Source organism: Ruditapes philippinarum, unplaced genomic scaffold (genome assembly GCF_026571515.1).
Source record: "Ruditapes philippinarum isolate M1 unplaced genomic scaffold, ASM2657151v2 ctg1746_1_1_1_1, whole genome shotgun sequence".
Taxonomy (NCBI): domain Eukaryota; kingdom Metazoa; phylum Mollusca; class Bivalvia; order Venerida; family Veneridae; genus Ruditapes; species Ruditapes philippinarum.
Genome location: NW_026851517.1, coordinates 26,197 through 46,470, shown reverse-complemented (window position 1 = coordinate 46,470; position 20,274 = coordinate 26,197). Strand labels below are relative to the sequence as shown.

At 33.6% G+C, this 20,274-nt stretch overlaps 1 protein-coding gene across 4 annotated transcripts in view; it reads left to right on the top strand.

The window, feature by feature from the left end:
* Positions 1 to 20,274, top strand: part of LOC132755019 (V-type proton ATPase 116 kDa subunit a 1-like) — a 57,114-nt gene that overhangs the window by 15,416 nt on the left and 21,424 nt on the right. For 3 of the 4 annotated variants that reach the window (XM_060748331.1, XM_060747621.1, XM_060746169.1), the window contains exons 6-18: positions 656 to 762; positions 1,239 to 1,365; positions 2,225 to 2,307; positions 2,663 to 2,756; positions 3,377 to 3,589; positions 5,596 to 5,746; positions 6,555 to 6,694; positions 7,340 to 7,476; positions 9,501 to 9,597; positions 10,780 to 10,898; positions 15,246 to 15,397; positions 17,747 to 17,808; positions 18,389 to 18,490. In XM_060748331.1, the coding sequence (XP_060604314.1) occupies positions 656 to 762; positions 1,239 to 1,365; positions 2,225 to 2,307; positions 2,663 to 2,756; positions 3,377 to 3,589; positions 5,596 to 5,746; positions 6,555 to 6,694; positions 7,340 to 7,476; positions 9,501 to 9,597; positions 10,780 to 10,898; positions 15,246 to 15,397; positions 17,747 to 17,808; positions 18,389 to 18,490 (1,584 nt within the window). The remainder of the gene's footprint in view (positions 1 to 655; positions 763 to 1,238; positions 1,366 to 2,224; positions 2,308 to 2,662; positions 2,757 to 3,376; positions 3,590 to 5,595; positions 5,747 to 6,554; positions 6,695 to 7,339; positions 7,477 to 9,500; positions 9,598 to 10,779; positions 10,899 to 15,245; positions 15,398 to 17,746; positions 17,809 to 18,388; positions 18,491 to 20,274) is intronic. The other variant, XM_060746878.1, reaches the window with a different exon arrangement.

Here is a 20,274-nt window from a genome sequence, read left to right as displayed (position 1 = left end):
TATACTGCAAAATCAGTTGCTAATTACACATAACATGTAAATTAATAATCACTTCAATCTAAAATCTTTTAACTTTTCTTAAAATGTTTGTTCATTTTTCTCAAGTTTGATTTTCTTGAATTTTTTTTGGCTAATCTGGAGGCATGCAGCTTTAACACATCAATTAGTTAAGTATAGTATAATGCATAATGTAAAAAGTAAATTGGTATGATAATACTCCAGTCCTCTAAGTAATGATTAATCTGTGACAGACTTGATGTTTTCCAACAGAATGTATAAAATTTATAATTAATTTGCATTGGCAAGTTTGAATGATGAAAACATTAAAAATAGTGAAATTAGAGCCATTTTATTTTCATTGTTTCTACATTGACTAGCTGACAATTGTAAATTTATACATGTTTAGCATCTTTTATTTTTTTTAATGTATACTGTATAGCTTCGAGCTGGTAATGCAGCATGCAGTCTGGGAGCACTTGATTGTTAAAACATCATTTGCATCATTACATAGTCAAGCATTCTTGTAGCTTTTTGTTTTATTTTCAATGGTATCTGCTTGATTTATATATATTTATTTGCCTGTTTTGTGTTTCTATTTTCTATATTGAGTTAAGTGGGTGGGGTAATTGTTGTGTTTTGTTGTGATATTTATCAGGCCGAACATCATCATATACAGGCAATGCACGAGCCAATAGTCACAGATGATAGTGTTGGACTGCTTGGTGAAGATATAGCCCGTACAGGACAGGCACTCAAACTCGGGTAAACTATATATATAATTATTATTATGCATCTGAATAACAGCATTTTTAAGACATCATTTTAAAAGTACAACAGCCCCTTAATGCTGTGAGTTCTAAAATACTCAGAAACTTGTTTCTTTCATATGCGAAAGCTATTCATCTTACTTATGGAAAGTTGATGGTTCTACTCAGGTTTGCACTTGTGCTTGAAATTGTGCATGAATTGGCACCTGAGGTATTCCTCAACTTGGAGTACTGGAAAGTTACCATATGACCCTAATACTGGTGTTATTACTAAAACTTCAACAAAAACTTTAAAAGAAAAAAAGTAAGGCTTTTTAAAAGCAAGAATGACCGACTTTTTTTATGTAATAGCAATAATTATTACATATACATAGACTGTGATAAAATAGTATTTGTGTATTGTTAACATTTTAGAGAGGCAATAAGATAATCACAGGTGTTTATCATGCTATGATTTAACTCTATTTATAGATTTGTAGCAGGTGTTATATTACGTGAACGTATCCCAGCGTTTGAGAGAATGCTGTGGCGTGTATGTCGAGGTAACGTGTTCCTTAAACAAGCAGAGATAGATGCTCCTCTAGAAGATCCAGTCACTGTAAGTTGTCAATATATTTGGATGCGTAAGAAAGTCAAAATAACATGTCAGTATTTTTAATAGAAACAATTCTTTCTTGTTGAAGCAAGAAGACATTAAAGATATTTATATATTGTATCATAGTTTGGAGACCTTTCTGTTGAAAATGTGTCAGGGTTAAATCGTATACATATACATGCACAGTGCGTTAACTGGAGTGCGGGTATTAGTTACCCGCACTCCAGAGCATGCCCATTGATTGGCTCATTTTTGCTGGGATTTACATATTGTGACGGCAGAGAAAGGGAAAGCGACAGAAATGTCATATTCAGATGTTCGTTCATTGGTTCATTTTTGCCGGGGTTTCATATTGTGACAACAGGGAACATGCTTTTATGTTTGACTATGATACAAAAGAGAAAGAACACCAAAACACTCGGCAATCTGATTAATACTCGGGGGGCTACGCCCCCTCGTACAAATCAGATAGCCTCGTGTTTCGGTGCTCTTTCTATTACATAGACAATAGACATTTCTTTTGCTGGCGAATAAAAGGGAGACTTGAAAAACATTTGGAGCACCGTACTTAATACTGTATTCGGGTAAATACCGGACAAGGCGGTTGAATGATTCAATGCTTAAAATCTTGCCAATTTCACCTGCTGAAATGCACTTTAAGATGTCTAATTCATATACCATAATGAATAAAAAATTTAAGAATCTGAGAGAAAAACCTGATATTTTTCCACGTCGTAAATTCTGCAAGCGTCTAGAGTTATTGTTCCAATACTATAGTGAGTTAGTTTGAGTAAAAATGACTTTTACACTAAAAGGGTTTTTGTCATTCCTGATTATCAAAATATTTATATTATATTTACAGGGTGACAAAGTTGACAAGTCAGTATTTATTATATTTTTCCAAGGGGAACAACTTAAAACCCGAGTAAAGAAAATCTGTGAAGGGTAAGCTTTATTATCAGTATTTTATTATATTGTAGAGTGAATTGCTCATGATGAAGTCTATTGTATTATTTCAATATTGTTTCACAACTAATACCTTATATCAGGGATAATTTATGTATTAACAAAATAAAAAAAACAACAAACATAGGTTATACTCTGTATAATATTGTGTGATTTTACTTCAAATTATCAATGTATCAGTCTTGTTTTTCTGAGAAACTAGTAATGATGTTTGCTTAGACTTTGTATGTGAAGAATATTACAACATTAAACCCCTTTGAAGATAAGTAGGGAATTTTGTGTACAAATCAATGGTGATTTGTCTGTACCTTGATATAATATTATGTTTTAACAGATTCCGGGCAACACTTTATCCATGTCCTGAGACTCAGCCAGAGAGGAGAGAGATGTCTATTGGTGTAATGACTCGTATAGAAGATCTCAACACTGTATGTTATACTGGTCATTATTGTTATATCTAAACATGTAGATATAGGATAGTAAAATTTGTAAATATATGCATATTTGTGTATACATACTAGCACGTTATTTGACATAGGTTAAATAATATTTGATTAGATACAGAATTTCAATATAATACAATTCCATGCATTAAAAACACAGATAATATTCTACTATAATGAAATTTTAAGACTTTTGATTCAAATGTTAATTGTACTACACATGTACTTACATATATGATTGCTCTTAATAATTAAATAACAGTTGTTAATTGTTGATACTCTTGGTTATAACATTTGTGATTTCAGTTTATGTTTTGATATGTAAAGAAATTATTTATCACATTTGTGGCTCAGTGGTTGTATTAAAGGATTGAGGAATTAGAATTGCAGCCACCATTTGTCCCTACATGATCAAATTGGCCCGATTTACTGGAGTCTATGCATCTCTTAGCTCCAGGTGTGGTGGTTGTGATCCTTGATGTTGCTTTTAGTTCCTAACACTGAATTTTAGCCAAAGTTATCCTTCCTGATTTGGCGCCTTATGACCTATATTGTGCAGATGCGCGATAAACCGAACAAAACAAATAAATTATTTATAATTTCAGGTATTGGGTCAGACCCAGGATCATAGACACAGGTTACTTGTAGCTGCAGCCAAGAACATCAAAGTATGGTTTATAAAAGTGAGGAAAATCAAGGCTATATATCATACATTAAACATGTTTAACCTGGATGTTACACAGAAATGTCTGATAGCTGAATGCTGGTGTCCCGTTGCTGATCTAGATAGGATCCAGCAAGCTCTACAGCGAGGAAATGTGAGTCTATACTAGCCACTTTAAATATATCATAGAGTTTTGTTAATGTTTTATTATCATATGTATGTGCTAACATATCAATGTTAGAATTTCGGTCAGTTTTCTAAATATACAAATCTTGTTCTTTGTACTAAGTATGGTATAGAATGTATGATCAAAAGATTCATGAATATACAACCCATACCGTTGGCCTAGTGGTTAAGGCGTCCACCTTCGGATCGGGAGGTCGAAGGTTCGAGCCCCACGGGTGTGTTAATTGATGGATGAATGTTTTTCTTGGGACTCGTTCCGAAATGGCCCCTTTGTCAGTCGCGAGGTAGTTAAAATGAATGGTTACCGTTTTTAGCTCGACTATTCGATAAGAATAAGTAGAGCTATTGCAGTCACCCGAGCGTCGGCGTCGGCGTAACCACTTATGTTAAAGTTTTTGTAATAGTTCAAATATTTTCAAAGTCCATTGACATATGGCTTTGAAACTTTGCACACTTGTTCACCATCATGACCCCAACCTGTAGACAGGAGGAGGTAACTCTATCAAGCATTTTGACAGAATTATGCCCTTTTTCGACTTAGAATTTACGTTAAAGTTTTTGTTGTAATAGTTCAAATATTTTCAAAGTCCATTGACATATGGCTTTGAAACTTTGCACACTTGTTCACCATCATGACCCCAACCTGTAGACAGGAGGAGGTAACTCTATCAAGCATTTTGACAGAATTATGCCCCTTTTCGACTTAGAATTTACGTTAAACTTTTTGTAATAGTTCAAATATTTTCAAAGTCCATTGACATATGGCTTTGAAACTTTGCACACTTGTTCACCATCATGACCCCAACCTGTAGACAGGAGGAGGTAACTCTATCAAGCATTTTGACAGAATTATGCCCCTTTTTCGACTTAGAATTTACGTTAAAGTTTTTGTAATAGTTCAAATATTTTCAAAGTCAATTGACATATGGCTTTGAAACTTTGCACACTTGTTCACCATCATGACCCCAACCTGTAGACAGGAGGAGGTAACTCTATCAAGCATTTTGACAGAATTATGCCCCTTTTTCAACATAGAATTTACGTTAAAGTTTTTGTAATAGTTCAAATATTTTCAAAGTCCATTGACATATGGCTTTGAAACTTTGCACACTTGTTCAACATCATGACCCCAATCTGTAAACAGTAGGAGGTAACTCTATCAAGCATTTTGACAGAATTATGCCCCTTTTTCGACTTAGAATTTACGTTAAACTTTTTGTAATAGTTCAAATATTTGCAAAGTCCATTGACATATGGCTTTGAAACTTTGCACACTTGTTCACCATCATGACCCCAACCTGTAAACAGGAGGAGGTAACTGTATCAAGCATTTTTTTTACTATCAAGCACTACGAATAGTCGAGTGTTGCTGTCCTACCGACAGCTCTTGTTTATCCGCCTGGTGCCTGCCATAGTGGTAGGAGTTTGAAGGTACATGGTATGCAAGCCAAAGGGGTCTCATAAGTCAAAAATGGCTGGCCCTTTTAGTAGGGGTGACACTATAATAAACAAGACCTTTTTTTTTATACAGTGACATATATTTTTTACTAAGTTAATGCAATTTATTTTAAATTGATTGTGTTTGAAGCTTATTGAAACACTCTAAATCCATTTGTAGAACCAACCAGCACTAAGCAATGAGTTTTTTACCTATGGAAACAACAGCATGACCTTGACAGGATTTGTATCCACCCTGCCAATAATCCTTAGATTATTGTTCAGATGTGATAACCACTCTAGACATTTGCATTGACATTCAATAATAATGCTAAAACACTTTGCAAACAGTTAACAATTATAATGATAATAATAGCAAATAGGATCCCTTGAAATAATCAATAAGTTATTTAACAGGTCAAGTGTTAAACTTAATTCACCCACAAACACATTTAGCTGCTTTCTTTATTTAAACCTCACTGTTATTGTAGTTTGATCACTGTTTTCAATAAATGCTGCCTGTTTTATTATCTGCAGGAGAGGAGTGGTAGTTCAGTACCATCAATTTTAAACCGAATGTCGACACGACAAGAACCTCCCACCTACAACAGACTGAACAAGTTTACTGCAGTATTCCAGCATATTGTAGATGCATATGGTGTAGCTAGTTACAGGGAAGTTAATCCAGGTGAGATACTGACCATTTAAAATACTGCCATCATTGTGAATTTCTTACCCAATTAATATCTGTTATTGATCCTAGTGAGATATTATTGTCCCCCGCCATTTTGAAGAAAAAAGGGGGATATAGAAATAGGCTCTGTCCGCCTGTCTGGACTGAAAGTCCTTAGATTGATACCTCAATCTTTTGAAATAGCACAATCTTATGCTTCATATAAAACTTCCCGAGGTTGGGGACGTTGGTAACTCTTTTACAAATTCTTGTTTTATGTTACCTTGACAGGTATCACTTTTACTTACATTAATGGGAAGAGTTATCCCAAGGTTGCCGGATTGATCTTTGAGTAAGGCATAATTTCTCACTGACAATGGATCTCAGACATTGAGTCGGCTGGTCATTTACCTCCCATAACTGATTTAGCAATCATGTGGGATAAGTATTTGGTCACTTGCAAAGAAATTGGTAATTGCTGATTAGTTATCCAAGGAAAACCGTTGGGTGGAATAAATTGCCAACATATGACCAAAAAACATGTTATAATCGTTGTTAAAAAATCCAGAAAAGCAAACAAACAACCATCTTCATATCTTTGAATTATTACATCTTTTAAAACCTGTTATGAAATAGGCCCAATTTTTTCCTTTCAGATTTTCTTTCGATTTGTATGCACTAATTTGACAATAATGTTTCGATACTCATACTCTAAAAAGTGACCAGATAAATACCAATTTAAATTTGTTTTTAATTTTTTATGCTTATGCTTAACAAAACTTTATTGTATGCTGTAATATAAGATGTATATGTATATTTACAGCACCATGGACTATCATCTCATTCCCATTCCTGTTTGCTATCATGTTTGGAGATACAGGGCATGGTACTATCATGTTGTTGTTTGCTCTGTTCCTCATTCTACGAGAAAAACAACTAGCAGCTAAATCAGCTGATGACGAGGTAAACTCTTCTTACTTACAAGGAAATAATAAAAAAAGCACAAAAAAAAAAACCCCACTTAATTCTGTTTAAATTCTTAAGTTAAGACATTATCTGCTGCATATTTCTAGAGCTGTCTTCGATTCAGTCCAAAGCATATCATTGATATATCAATATCAGATGACAAATATCAACAAAACATCACAAATGTAAGTTCCAATTCAAAGCAAACTAGACCATTACACAGGGAAGATGGTATTTGTTCAAGAGCTATAATAAGAGAGTCTGTGGCCAATTGGTTCAGGTCGTTGATTTCAAAGCACTTTCCCCTAATTCCCATCAAGGACTTTGGATTCTTTTATGTGAGGAAGCTATATGGCAAGCTTACTGAAAGTTTGTGGTTCTACTGTGGTGCCCTCTTGTGCTTGAAAAAAATGCTTAAAAGTATTTCTCCAATGGTACCATATGATCTTTACAGTGTTGGCGCAGCATAAAACCCAACCAAATAAAAAGAAAAGAAGCTTTAAAAGTGATTACTCTTGTTTTATTGACATTCTGACAAATATGCTTTATTACAATCTCTTCAAGCTGTATATACATACTTATCATTGAAGCAGAGCCTTGGTAAAATTCATACAATGTTTGTGTTCTGTTTATATTTTTCAGATATTTGGAATGTTTTTTAATGGACGTTACATTATGATGTTGATGGGGGCATTCTCTATTTACACTGGTCTTATCTATAATGATGTATTCTCTAAATCACTCAATATATTTGGATCAGGATGGGCCCCAGATCCAGTGTAAGCTTGGTTAATGTTAATATGAGCCGCATCACGACAAAACCAACATAATGGGTTTGCGACCAGCATGGATCCAGACCAGCCTGCGCATCCGCGCAGTCTGATCAGGATCCATGCTGTTCGCTATCAGTTTCTCTACTTGTTATACGGTTTGTAGCGAACAGCATGGATCCTGATCAGACTGCGCGGATCCATGCTGGTCGCAAACTCATGATGGTAATGTCGTGACGCGGCTCATATACTTTCACTCAGTGTTTTAATTAATGTTCATTGAACCTTTTACTTGTTCTTGTCTACAAGTGAGCTGAAAAGACACTCTTAGACAGTATCAACTTACAAACTTACTTAACATGAAAATTTAAGTCAAACGTGTATTAAGCGACCACGCAAGGGAAACACCCAAAACGGTCGTTTAAAGAAATGGTCTCTTAAGACAAAGCATGATATAAAAGTCAAAATTTATAAATGACATCTTTCTTATTTGGTGGGAATGTTTTTCAACTTCATTTTTTTATATATGTTGAATAATTACCCTGCTCAGATAATCTATATGGATGCCAATGTAAAAAATATCTTTCTGATATTTGACAAAACAGTTTTGATCCATTACGTACATGTTTGACACTTTTTCCTGAATATTAAACTTCTCCGTTGTTTTTCCTTGTCTCCAACACAAAAACCCTATAGTGAAGATATTTTCTGTTGTGCATTTTTTCATTTGAAATAAACAAACTACATCTAATTGTTACGATTAATTTAATTGCTGATCAAGTTCAAGGTCAATTCAATGCAATCTAAATGTCAACAAGTGAAGCGTATACACCTATTCAGTAGGGGCGGAGCATTGCATTGTTTATTTGATATTATTGGATAATACACGTCACTCGTATATTTAAATTCATTTGCATACGCTTAAACGGTTTGGGAAATAGAGTATTTCACACATTTATTTATTGTGTTTTGTTTGTTGACACTTGTGACATTACGAGGCGGCGTTTTCTAATAGTTGACAGGTAAAAGTGGTCGTTTAATGAAAAGATTGATCTCAATTAGATTACTAATTAGCGGTCGCTGGTCGCGTTGAGCAAAAGTCGCTTAATACATTAAAGATATAGAGAGAAAATGATTGGGGGGAATTTAAAGTGGTCGTTTAAGACAAAAGTGGCTTAATACACGTGTTCACATGGGCAAGTTAGACTGTATTTATTTCATGCTTTCCAGTGTTTTATTGTGATATATCAGATGATTATATTCTGATAAACCACTAGTGAAATTTATAAAATATAATTTTCACTGTAGCCGGACTATATCTGAATGCGGATGAAAAGAAAATCAAAACTACATGGAATAACAGGCAGAAATAAATGCCGTCATGCGTAAATTTTGCTTCATTAAGAAAAGGAAGTCGATGTCATCATACATCATGTTAAAAATGTAGCACAATTACAGAAATTTAACAGGCCTATGTTTCAAAATTCATGATGTGACGTCATGATGTGATGACGTCACAAAGGAGAATACGCGACCGTACGCGGCAAAATCAGTAAAAAATACTTAAAATCACTTAAAAAAGCATGAAATAAAAAGAAAATTTATTTGTTTTACATATAAGATTGAAATATATTTCATTCGTGAACACCAGTTATTATATTTTCACTCGTGGCTACGCCACTCGTGAAAATATTGCATCTGGTGTTCACTCAGTGAAATTATATTTCAATCTTACATGCAAAACAAACAAATATCCTCTATATGTTAATTAAAATGATAATATAAATTGATTTTGCAGTCAAAATTTTAATACAATGCAGTAATACAAATATTCATTGAGTTTTGTATTGTTAAATTATTATTAAATATCATATATGAATTTGGTCATAATGTATTTAAATAATAACTGAATATGTAATGCTTATTTTAAGCAAAATTGTATTTTGCTATAATTATACCTAGCTTTTAGATAAATTTACTCTATGATATAAGTAACAAAATGCTTTAATTCAATGTTATTTTTCTGTTTTCAGCATGTACAGCTATTTACACATGGACAAAAATGCATATAAGCTAAATCCAAATGGTAGTTGCTATGTCAACGGACCTTATCCATTTGGTCTGGATCCAGTAAGTTCTTATAGTATCTTACTTAAATACTTAAGACCCAAAAGTATATATAAAAATACACAAACATTAAAATGAACAGTTTTCAAATTTTAGAATGTTATTAGCTAAGTAATATACATGTACATGTATGTACTTGTTAAAAAGAAACTCTTCAAACATTGTCACATAAATCCAAAATGCACAAAAATTTAGGATATTTAGCAAAGTTTATTTGACTGTTTTAAAGTATAAGAATATTTTCTGTATCTTTTTTTCATCAAGGATATACTAGCTTTGTCTCTTCACATGATGGAAACAGATCTTCAGTGTAGATTTCAAAAATAAAGAGTCAGTGAAAGTAAAAATTGTACAAGTATTAAAAAGGGTATACGTTAATGCTGGTGATAGCTAAGTTCAAGTTTACTGTAATCCTTATGTCATTTGGGTTTCTCTTTAATAAGAATAGTGAATTATAACAAATGTAACCACCACTTATCTCAAATGGTACCAACACATCATATTTCAAAAGTTACTACCACTTATTTTAAATTTTACTACCACTTATTTTAAATGTTACCACCACATATCTCAAATATTACCACCACATATCTCATGTGTTACCACCACATATCTCAAATGTTACTACCACATATCTCAAATGTTACCACCACATATCTCAAATGTTACCACCACATCTCAAATGTTACCACCACATATCTCAAATGTTACCACCACATATCTCAAATGTCACCACAACATATCTCAAATGTTACCACCACATATCTCAAATGTTACCACCACATATCTCAAATGTTACCACCACATCTCAAATATTACCACCACATATCTCAAATGTTACCACCACATATCTCAAATGTTACCACAACATATCTCAAATGTTACCACCACATATCTCAAATGTTACCACCACATCTCAAATGTTACCACCACATATCTCAAATGTTACCACAACATATTTCAAATGTTACCACCACATATCTCAAATGTTACCACCACATCTCAAATGTTACCACCACATATCTCAAATGTTACCACCACATATCTCAAATGTTACCACCACATATCTCAAATGCTACCACAACATATCTCAAATGTTACCACGACATACAACACATATTTGAAATGTTACTAACACATATTTATTTTAGATTGCTTCTAATTATTTGTTTTGCTTGTATTCAGGTATGGCAAATGTCAATAAACAAGATCACAATAACAAACTCTCTGAAGATGAAGATATCAGTGATATTTGGTGTATCACACATGTTATTTGGCTTGTCACTCAGCCTACTTAATCACAGGTATATATCTTATAATACTGTGTTTTATTTGGTGTATGACACATGTTATTTGGCTTGTCGCTCAGCCTACTTAATCACAGGTATATATCTGACAATGCTGTGTTATATTTGGTGTATCACACATGTTATTTGTCTTGTCACTCAGCCTACTTAATCACAGGTATATATCTGATACTGCTGTATGATATTTGGTGTATCACACATGTTATTTGGCTTGTCACTCAGCCTACTTAATCACAGGTATATATCTTATAATGCTGTATGATATTTGGTGTATCACACATGTTATTTGGCTTGTCGCTCAGCCTACTTAATCACAGGTATATATCTGATACTGCTGTGTTATATTTGGTGTATCACACATGTTATTTGGCTTGTCACTCAGCCTACTTAATCACAGGTATATATCTGATACTGCTGTGTTATATTTGGTGTATCACACATGTTATTTGGCTTGTCACTCAGCCTACTTAATCACAGGTATATATCTGATAATGCTGTATGATATTTGGTGTATCACACATGTTATTTGGCTTGTCACTCAGCCTACTTAATCACAGGTATATATCTGATACTGCTGTGTGATATTTGGTGTATGACACATGTTATTTGGCTTGTCACTCAGCCTACTTAATCACAGGTATATATCTGATACTGCTGCATGATATTTGGTGTGTCACACATGTTATTTGGGTCACTCAGTCTACTTAATCACAGGTATATATCTGATAATGCTGTATGATATTTGGTGTATCACACATGTTATTTGGCTTGTCACTCAGCCTACTTAATCACAGGTATATATCTGATACTGCTGTGTGATATTTGGTGTATCACACATGTTATTTGGCTTGTCACTCAGCCTACTTAATCACAGGTATATATCTGATAATGCTGTATGATATTTGGTGTATCACACATGTTATTTGGCTTGTCGCTCAGCCTACTTAATCACAGGTATATATCTGATACTGCTGTGTGATATTTGGTGTATCACACATGTTATTTGGCTTGTCACTCAGCCTACTTAATCACAGGTATATATATGATACTGCTGCATGATATTTGGTGTGTCACACATGTTATTTGGGTCACTCAGTCTACTTAATCACAGGTATATATCTGATACTGCTGTGTGGTATTTGGTGTATGACACATGTTATTTGGCTTGTCGCTCAGCCTACGTAATCACAGGTATATATCTGATACTGCTGTGTGATATTTGGTGTATCACACATGTTATTTGGCTTGTCACTCAGCCTACTTAATCACAGGTATATATCTGACAATACTGTGTTATATATGGTGTATCACACATTTTATTTGGCTTGTCACTCAGCCTACTTAATCACAGGTATATATCTGATAATGCTGTGTTATATATGGTGTATCACACATTTTATTTGGCTTGTCACTCAGCCTACTTAATCACAGGTATATACCTGATACTGCTGTATGATATTTGGTGTATCACACATGTTATTTGGCTTGTCACTCAGCCTAATTATCACAGGTATATATCTGATACTGCTGTGTGATATTTGGTGTATCACACATGTTATTTGGCTTGTCACTCAGCCTTCTTAATCACAGGTATATATCTGATACTGCTGTGGTTGGGTGTCCGTGGCTAAGTGGTTAAGGTTGTTGGCTTCAAACCACTTGCCTCTCACTGATGCAGGCTCGGACCATACCAGCCTCTTTGGATTCTACATGAGATTATAACTATCCAGCTGTGAATATCAGTGGTTCTTCTCAGGTGCCTGTTTGTGCCTGAAATAAAGTAAAGAGGGGCACCTGAGATATTCCTACACCATTAAAGCTGAAAATTCACCCTATAACCTATACTTTGTTGGTTGACATTAAACCCAACCCCCAAAAAAGTTCAATCATGTTATTTATGACCACATTAGAGACAAGTAGGGTAAGCCTTTGTGATATATCAAGGCTTTTCCTTGCTCTATAACTGTTTAAAACATTATATGATAAATAATGTTTTATTTTGGACTGTTATCAACATTATGATAAGATACATATAATATTCTTGGTGTGTATTTAATTTAAACATACTTGTATTAATTCTAGCTCATTTGTGCTGTAATCTTAGAGCTTTAAACCATACACCGGTCAGCTTTTGTCTACTGACCAGTGACGGTGCTATTTGAGAAATCATAGTCACGACCTCAGCAGAGATCGGGCCCACAATCCCTAGGTTGAGAGGTTGACAGTTTCACCACTAAGCCGTCATTACCCTAATGTTATTAGTCCCCTACCGGTTTACCGGAGGGGACTTTAGGTTTACCCTCCGTCCGTCTGTCCGTCTGTCCGTCCGTCCGTCCGTCAGTCCGTCCGTCCACAAAACTGGATCCCGCGATAACGCAAAAAGTACTGAAAATATTTTAATGAAACTTGATATATGGATAGATGGCAGTATGGAGATTATGCACGTCTTTTTCTTTTCTTCCTATGTTGAAAATTCTGGTTGCTATGGCAACAAATAGACTGAAAATATGACAAATTTTACACATAAACTGGATCCCGCAATAACGCAAAAAGTACTGAAAATATTTTTATGAAACTTGATATATGGATAGATGGCAGTATGGAGATCATGCACGTCTTTTTCTTTTCTTCCTATGTTGAAAATTCTGGTTGCTATGGCAACAAATAGACTGAAAATATGGCAAATTTTACACATAACCTGGATCCAGTGATAACACAAAAAGTACTGAAAATATGTTTATGAAACTTGACATATGGGTAGATGGCAGTATGGAAATTATGCACATCCTTTTCTTATCTTCCTATGTTGAAAATTCTGGTTGCTATGGCAACAAATAGACTGAATTTCAAGATTTCTTATTCTAGTTTTTTTTAAGTTTTTTCACTATAAGTTCTTTATTTCTTAAGGTATTTTCTTCAAACTTTAAATATAAGTTGCTTGTCATCAACCACATCATATGTGACAAGGTTTACAACTCTAGTACAAAATTTATCAGAATTACCTCCCTTGAACTTAAAATTTTCATGAAAAAACATTGTTTTTTTTAATAACTTCTTTTTCTGAATGTATCTACTTCAAACTTCATATAAATGTTTCTTATTGTCACTCAACATTTGTGAGTGTTCAATACTCTAGCAAGACTATTTCCAGAATTATGCCCCTTTTGAACTTAGACTTTTTTTTTGAGAAATTGGTAATTTTTACTCCAACTTCTTCAATCATGATAGGATTTTAAATATGTTATATTTTGATAACAGGGATGTTTAAAAAATAACTTTAGAGTGTCCTTCAGTCCGTCTGTCTGTACATAAAAACTGTATCCTGTGATCACTTTTAAAGAACTTTTTCAACAAATTTACTTAAAATTGGAACCTAAGTGAATGGCCCTTCAGAATGTTGCTTGGGCTCTTACCGGTAGGGGACTTATGGATTGCTTGCAATACTATGATAATTGCTTGTTTTTATATATTCTTCAATGATTTTTTCTACAATTTTTCATAAAAATTATAGCAGTAAATGTAGGTTTTTTTCGTGTCGCCTTGAAAAGGTGACATATAGGGGTTACTTTTGTCGGCGGTGTAGGCGGTGTCTGTGTCGTTGTCGGCGTCGTTGTCGGCGTCCCCTAAAGCTTGTCCGGAGCATAACTCAGTCACTATAAGTCTGATTGACTTCAAACTTGGTATGCATGCTTCTTTCAATAACCCGAAGTGCAGTGCACAAGGACCGGTACTCTGCAGTTCTTATTTTTTGAGTTATTGCCCTTTGTTAATTTTCATACTTTAATTTTGTCCGGGCCATTTCTCTTCAACTAAAAAAGCTATGGACTTGAAACTTCATAGGATGATAGATCTCATTATTAAGAAGTGCAGTGCACAAGAATCGGTACTCTGCATTTCTTAATTTTTGAGTTATGGCCCTTTGTTAATTTTCATACTTAATTTTTGTCCAGGCCATTTCTCCGAAAGTATAAAAGTTATGGACTTGAAACTTCATAGGATGATAGATCTCATTAAAAAGAAGTGCAGTGCATAAGAACTGATACTCTGCATTTCTTATTTTTGAGTTATTGCCCTTTGTTGATTTTCTTACTTTATTTTTGTCCAGGTCATTTCTCCTCAAGTATGAAAGCTATGGACTTGAAACATCATAGAATGATAGATCTTATTGATAAGAAGTGCAGTGTACAGAAACTGCTGCTCTGCACTTATTATTTTTTTAGTTATTGCCCTTTGTTATTTTTCATATTTCATTTTTGTCCTGGCCATTTCCCCTAAACTACATTGTTCACAAGGCGACACATCCGACTCGCGGAGTTCTAGTTGTATTAAACTTTGTTTTTACAGATATTACAGGAAGCCAATCAACATATACTGTGAGTTTATCCCTCAGCTGATCTTTATGTTATCTATATTTGGCTATCTGATACTTCTGGTGATCACTAAATGGTTAAAGTTCACTGAGGCTGATAGCAGGACAGCACCAAATCTTCTTATAGGTAATACATTGTTCTTCTGTTCTGTCTGTCAATGATAAACATATATAGATGGGGCGTCTGTGGCTGAGCGGTTCAGGATGTTGACTGCAGACCACTTGCCCCTCACCACTTCAGGTCGGAATTCTGACAGGGACTTTAGGATCTTTCATGTGAGGAAGCTATCCAGCTAGCTTACAGAACGTGGGTGGTTCTACTCAGATGCCAGTTTGTGCTTAAAATAATGCACAGAAGGACACCTGACACCTTCCTTCACAAGTAAACCTGAAAAGTAGCCATTTGACCTATACTGTCTTGGTGTGATTTAAAACCCAACAAAAAAGAATAAATAAAGAAGCGTTTTTTCTTAGATAAAATTATTATTATTAAATGATTAGTTTTGGATGACCAGACATGTCATTATTTTTGCTGAATATCTCATATTTTCAAAAATTACCCTGTATGCAAGAGCAACCTAAACATTAGTGTCTGATTAGACTTCATCTGCTTGAAGGCCATTGTATTTCATTTGTGTTACTGGCATATAATATGTTTAGGAATAAAGTTATGTAAAATAAATGTTGATAACTGTCTGTCTTTCTATTCCAAATTAATGCTTATCATTGTAAATAACTTTATGGACTTGTGCATATTTCAATCTGGACAAAACCATTCATCATTTGTATGGAAACATTTAAAAATATGGACTGACTGAATAAGGTACAGTGCTGACCAGTGACCATTATCAGATGGTACAGATGTGACACCTGGTCTTGGTCTGCCCTGGTAGCAGTGATAGATTGAGTTGCCGCCATAAGGGTGGGGTTAATGAAGGACAAAGTCTGCACTAAGAGTATAATCATGTGATGGTTTTTATGCCCCCGCCATGTAATGGCCGGGGCATATAGTGTTACCCTGTTCCGTCCTTCCGTCATTCCGTCATTCCGTCCTTCCGTCATTCCGTCCTTCCGTCATTCTGTCATTCCGTCATCATCAGTTTCCGTTCATTATCTTAGTAACGGTTGCACATATTCAACTCAAATTTGACATATGAATATGTCATGAGAAAATACAGGTCAAGTTCGAATTTGGTCACGGTTCGATGATTTTTGGCAGAGTTATGCCCCTTTTACTTTGAAAATAATATGAAATTTTCAGTTTCCGTTCATTATCTCCCCAACGGTACAACACATTCAACTCAAATTTGACATATGGATATGTCATGAGAAAATACAGGTCAAGTTCGAATTTGGTCATGGTTCAACGATTTTTGGCAGAGTTATGCCCCTTTTACTTTGAAAATAATATGAAATTTTCAGTTTCCGTTCATTATCTCCCCAACCATACAACACATTCAACTCAAATTTGACATATGGATATGTCATGAGAAAATACAGGTCAAGTTCGAATTTGGTCATGATTCGATGATTTTTGGCAGAGTTATGCCCCTTTTACTTTGAAAATAATATGAAATTTTCAGTTTCTGTTTATTATCTCCCCAACGGTACAACACATTCAACTCAAATTTGACATATGGATATGTCATGAGAAAATACAGGTCAAGTTTGAATTTGGTCATGGTTCGATGATTTTTGGCAGAGTTATGCTCCTTTTACTTTGAAAATAATATGAAATTTTCAGTTTCTGTTTATTATCTCCCCAACAGTACAACACATTCAACTCAAATTTGACATATGGATATTTTTTTGGAATGCCAAGGTCAAGTTCGAATTTGGTCATGGTTCAATAATTTTTGGCAGAGTAATGCCCTTTTCACTTTGAAAAAATTTTAAAATTTACAGTTTCTGTTCATTATCTACCCAACAGTGTTACATATTCAACTCAAATTTGACATATGGATATGTCAAAGGAATGGGCAGGTCAAGTTGGAATTTGGTCATGGTTCGATGATTTTTTTGGCAGAGTTATGTCCCTTTCACTTTGAAAATAATATAGATACATCTTAGGAATAGGCAGTTTAAGTTTGAATTTGGTCGTGGTTTCAATGATTTTGGACAAACTTATCTTTCTTGAATATTGGAAAAAATTTTGAACTTTCAGTTTCAGCACTCATACTTTTGTGGAAATGTATGTAGCCATTATTTTGGCTACAAATATGAAAATATGCTATTTTCAAAAGGTTAAGACTGAATAATTTCAGTTGCTTTGAACATTGTATGAAAATGGTTGTGTTAACATTGAAAAGTTTTAAGGGCTTTCAACTTAAAATGAAAACAATAATTTGTGCAAACAAATTTGGAACTAAATATAATAACATCTGAAATTTTGGCTGCATGCGGGGGCATCCGTGGCATGATGACACATTTCTAGTTTTTTTATAAAACCTTTAATTATTGTCATTGTATATTTCAGGACTGATTAACATGTTCCTGTTTAACTACAAGAAAGAAAAAGAACTCTGGTATTCAGGACAGGTAAGTTCTATCGCATTCTATCGTACTTACAACTGATGTAGATATACCATACATGGTTAATAAAAAGTGTAAAAGCTATTTCTTAGTTTATAGTCTGACCAGCTTAGCTCAATAGGGAGAGCATTGAATTAGTAATCTGGTCACAGGTATGATATCTTTAATGGTCATTTGTCTCTCACTGATGATTCAGAAATCATGGGGGGTTAGTAGTCATTCACTTGCTGAGAAATTTTAATGGTTAGTAGAAATTTACCAGAAAAGCAGGTTGGGTGGATTGACCCCCCAACATATGACCAAAAACATGTGTTAAAATAAACAAATCAATTAGTTTTTTGTGTAAGATTTATTTACAAAAGACTTATGTAAGAAATTATTAATTACATTATGATTATGTTGTTCCAGTTTGATTCTCATAAATGTTACATTACATTCTTTTAATAGCAATAGTGTGCAAAAATAAGAATGATCCATTGTATATGGAAATTTGACCCCCCCCCCCAAACAATGGTTTGTCAATACAAAAAAAATAAGTTTGTTAGTAAGCTTTGAAAATAAAACTAGAATGTTGTTATATTAACAGAAAGGGTTCCAGATATTCCTGGTGTTTCTGGGGGCTATCTGCGTACCATGGATGCTGTGTATTAAACCATATCTTCTGTGGAAACAAAACAAATCTGGGCAGGTGAGTAACGATACAATACTTTGTTTGTTGTTCCATTTATCTGCATTTTGTTTGTTTTCTATTATTTGTATTTTATTTAAAATATATCAAAATATTTTGTTTGACAAATGCTCATTTTCATCATTAACTTGTTTCCATATTCAAAGTTTAAGTTAAACCTACATTCTGTATCAAAGATATACTTAATTTAACAATAAATTATTGTATTTTAATTGAACATTTAATGAATGTATTTTATGTATAATATTTTAGTATTTAATCAAAGATCTTTTTAGCTCCACTTTTGGTAGAGGAAATGTTTAGCTATAGCAATGACCTTCTCACCAGAGTTTGAATTGTTTTTTTTTTGCTAATGTCAATTTGTTTTGAATGCTGAAGATATTTACTTCAAACTTGGAAGACTTGTTCACTTTGAGATGAATTCAGTCTTATTTTAAAAACCTCTTTCAAAAAGGCATGCAACATTGAAATTTGTTTGTGCAAATATATACCAGGTTTTCAAAACCACAAGATATTTACTATATCATGTAAGCATTACTTGGACCAAATTGTTTTAAGTAAAAGTAATACCTTATGTATTACGGAACGTCGGTGGTTCTACTCAGGTGCCCGTTCGTGCCTGAAATAATGCACAAAAGGGCACCTGAAGTCTTCCTCAACCAGTAAAGCTGGAACGTTGCGATATGATCTATACTGTGTTGATGTGATGTAAAACCCAAAACAAATAAACATAATACCTTATGGTGTACAGTGAAAGGTCATTGGTTTATTTTATGTTTAATAAGTAAGTGAAAACTTATTTTGATCTATGGTCATTATTTACTAATCCATGGTTATAATACTGATCTATGACCATTAATTTACTGATCTATGGTCATAATTTACTGATCTATGATCTATATTATTTACTGATCTATGGTCATTATTTACTGATCTATGATCTATATTATTTACTGATCTAGGGTCCTTATTTACTGATCTATGATCTATATTATTTATTGATCTATGGTCCTTATTTTGCTGATCTATGGTCATTATTTACTGATCTATGATCTATATTATTTGCTGATCTATGGTCATTATTTACTAATCCATGGTTAAAATACTGATCTATGACCATTAATTTACTGATCTATGGCCATTATTTACTGATCTATGATCTATATTCTTTACTGATCTATGGTAATTATTTACTGATCTATGATCTAAATTATTTACTGATCTATGGTCCTTATTAACTGATCTATGATCTATATTATTTACTGATCTATGGTCATTATTTAATGATCTATGATCTATATTATTTACTGATCTATGGTCATTATTTACTGATCTATGGTCTATATTATTTACTGATCTATGGTCCTTATTTTACTATTCTTTGTCATTATTTACTGATCTATGATCTATATTATTTACTGATCTATTGTCCTTATTTACTGATCTATGGTCATTATTTACTGATCTAAGATCATTATTATTTACTGATCTATGGTCCTTATTTACTGATCTATATTATTTACTGATTTATGGTCCTTATTTACTGATCTATGATCTATATTATTTACTGATCTATGGTCCTTATTTTACTGATCTATGGTCATTATTTACTGATCTAAGATCATTATTATTTACTGATCTATGGTCATTATCTACTGATCTATGATCTATTTTATTTACTGATCTATGGTAATTATTTTACTGATCTATGGTCATTATTATACTGATCTTTGTCATTATTTTACTGATCTATGGTTGTTATTTTACTGATTTATGGTTAACTT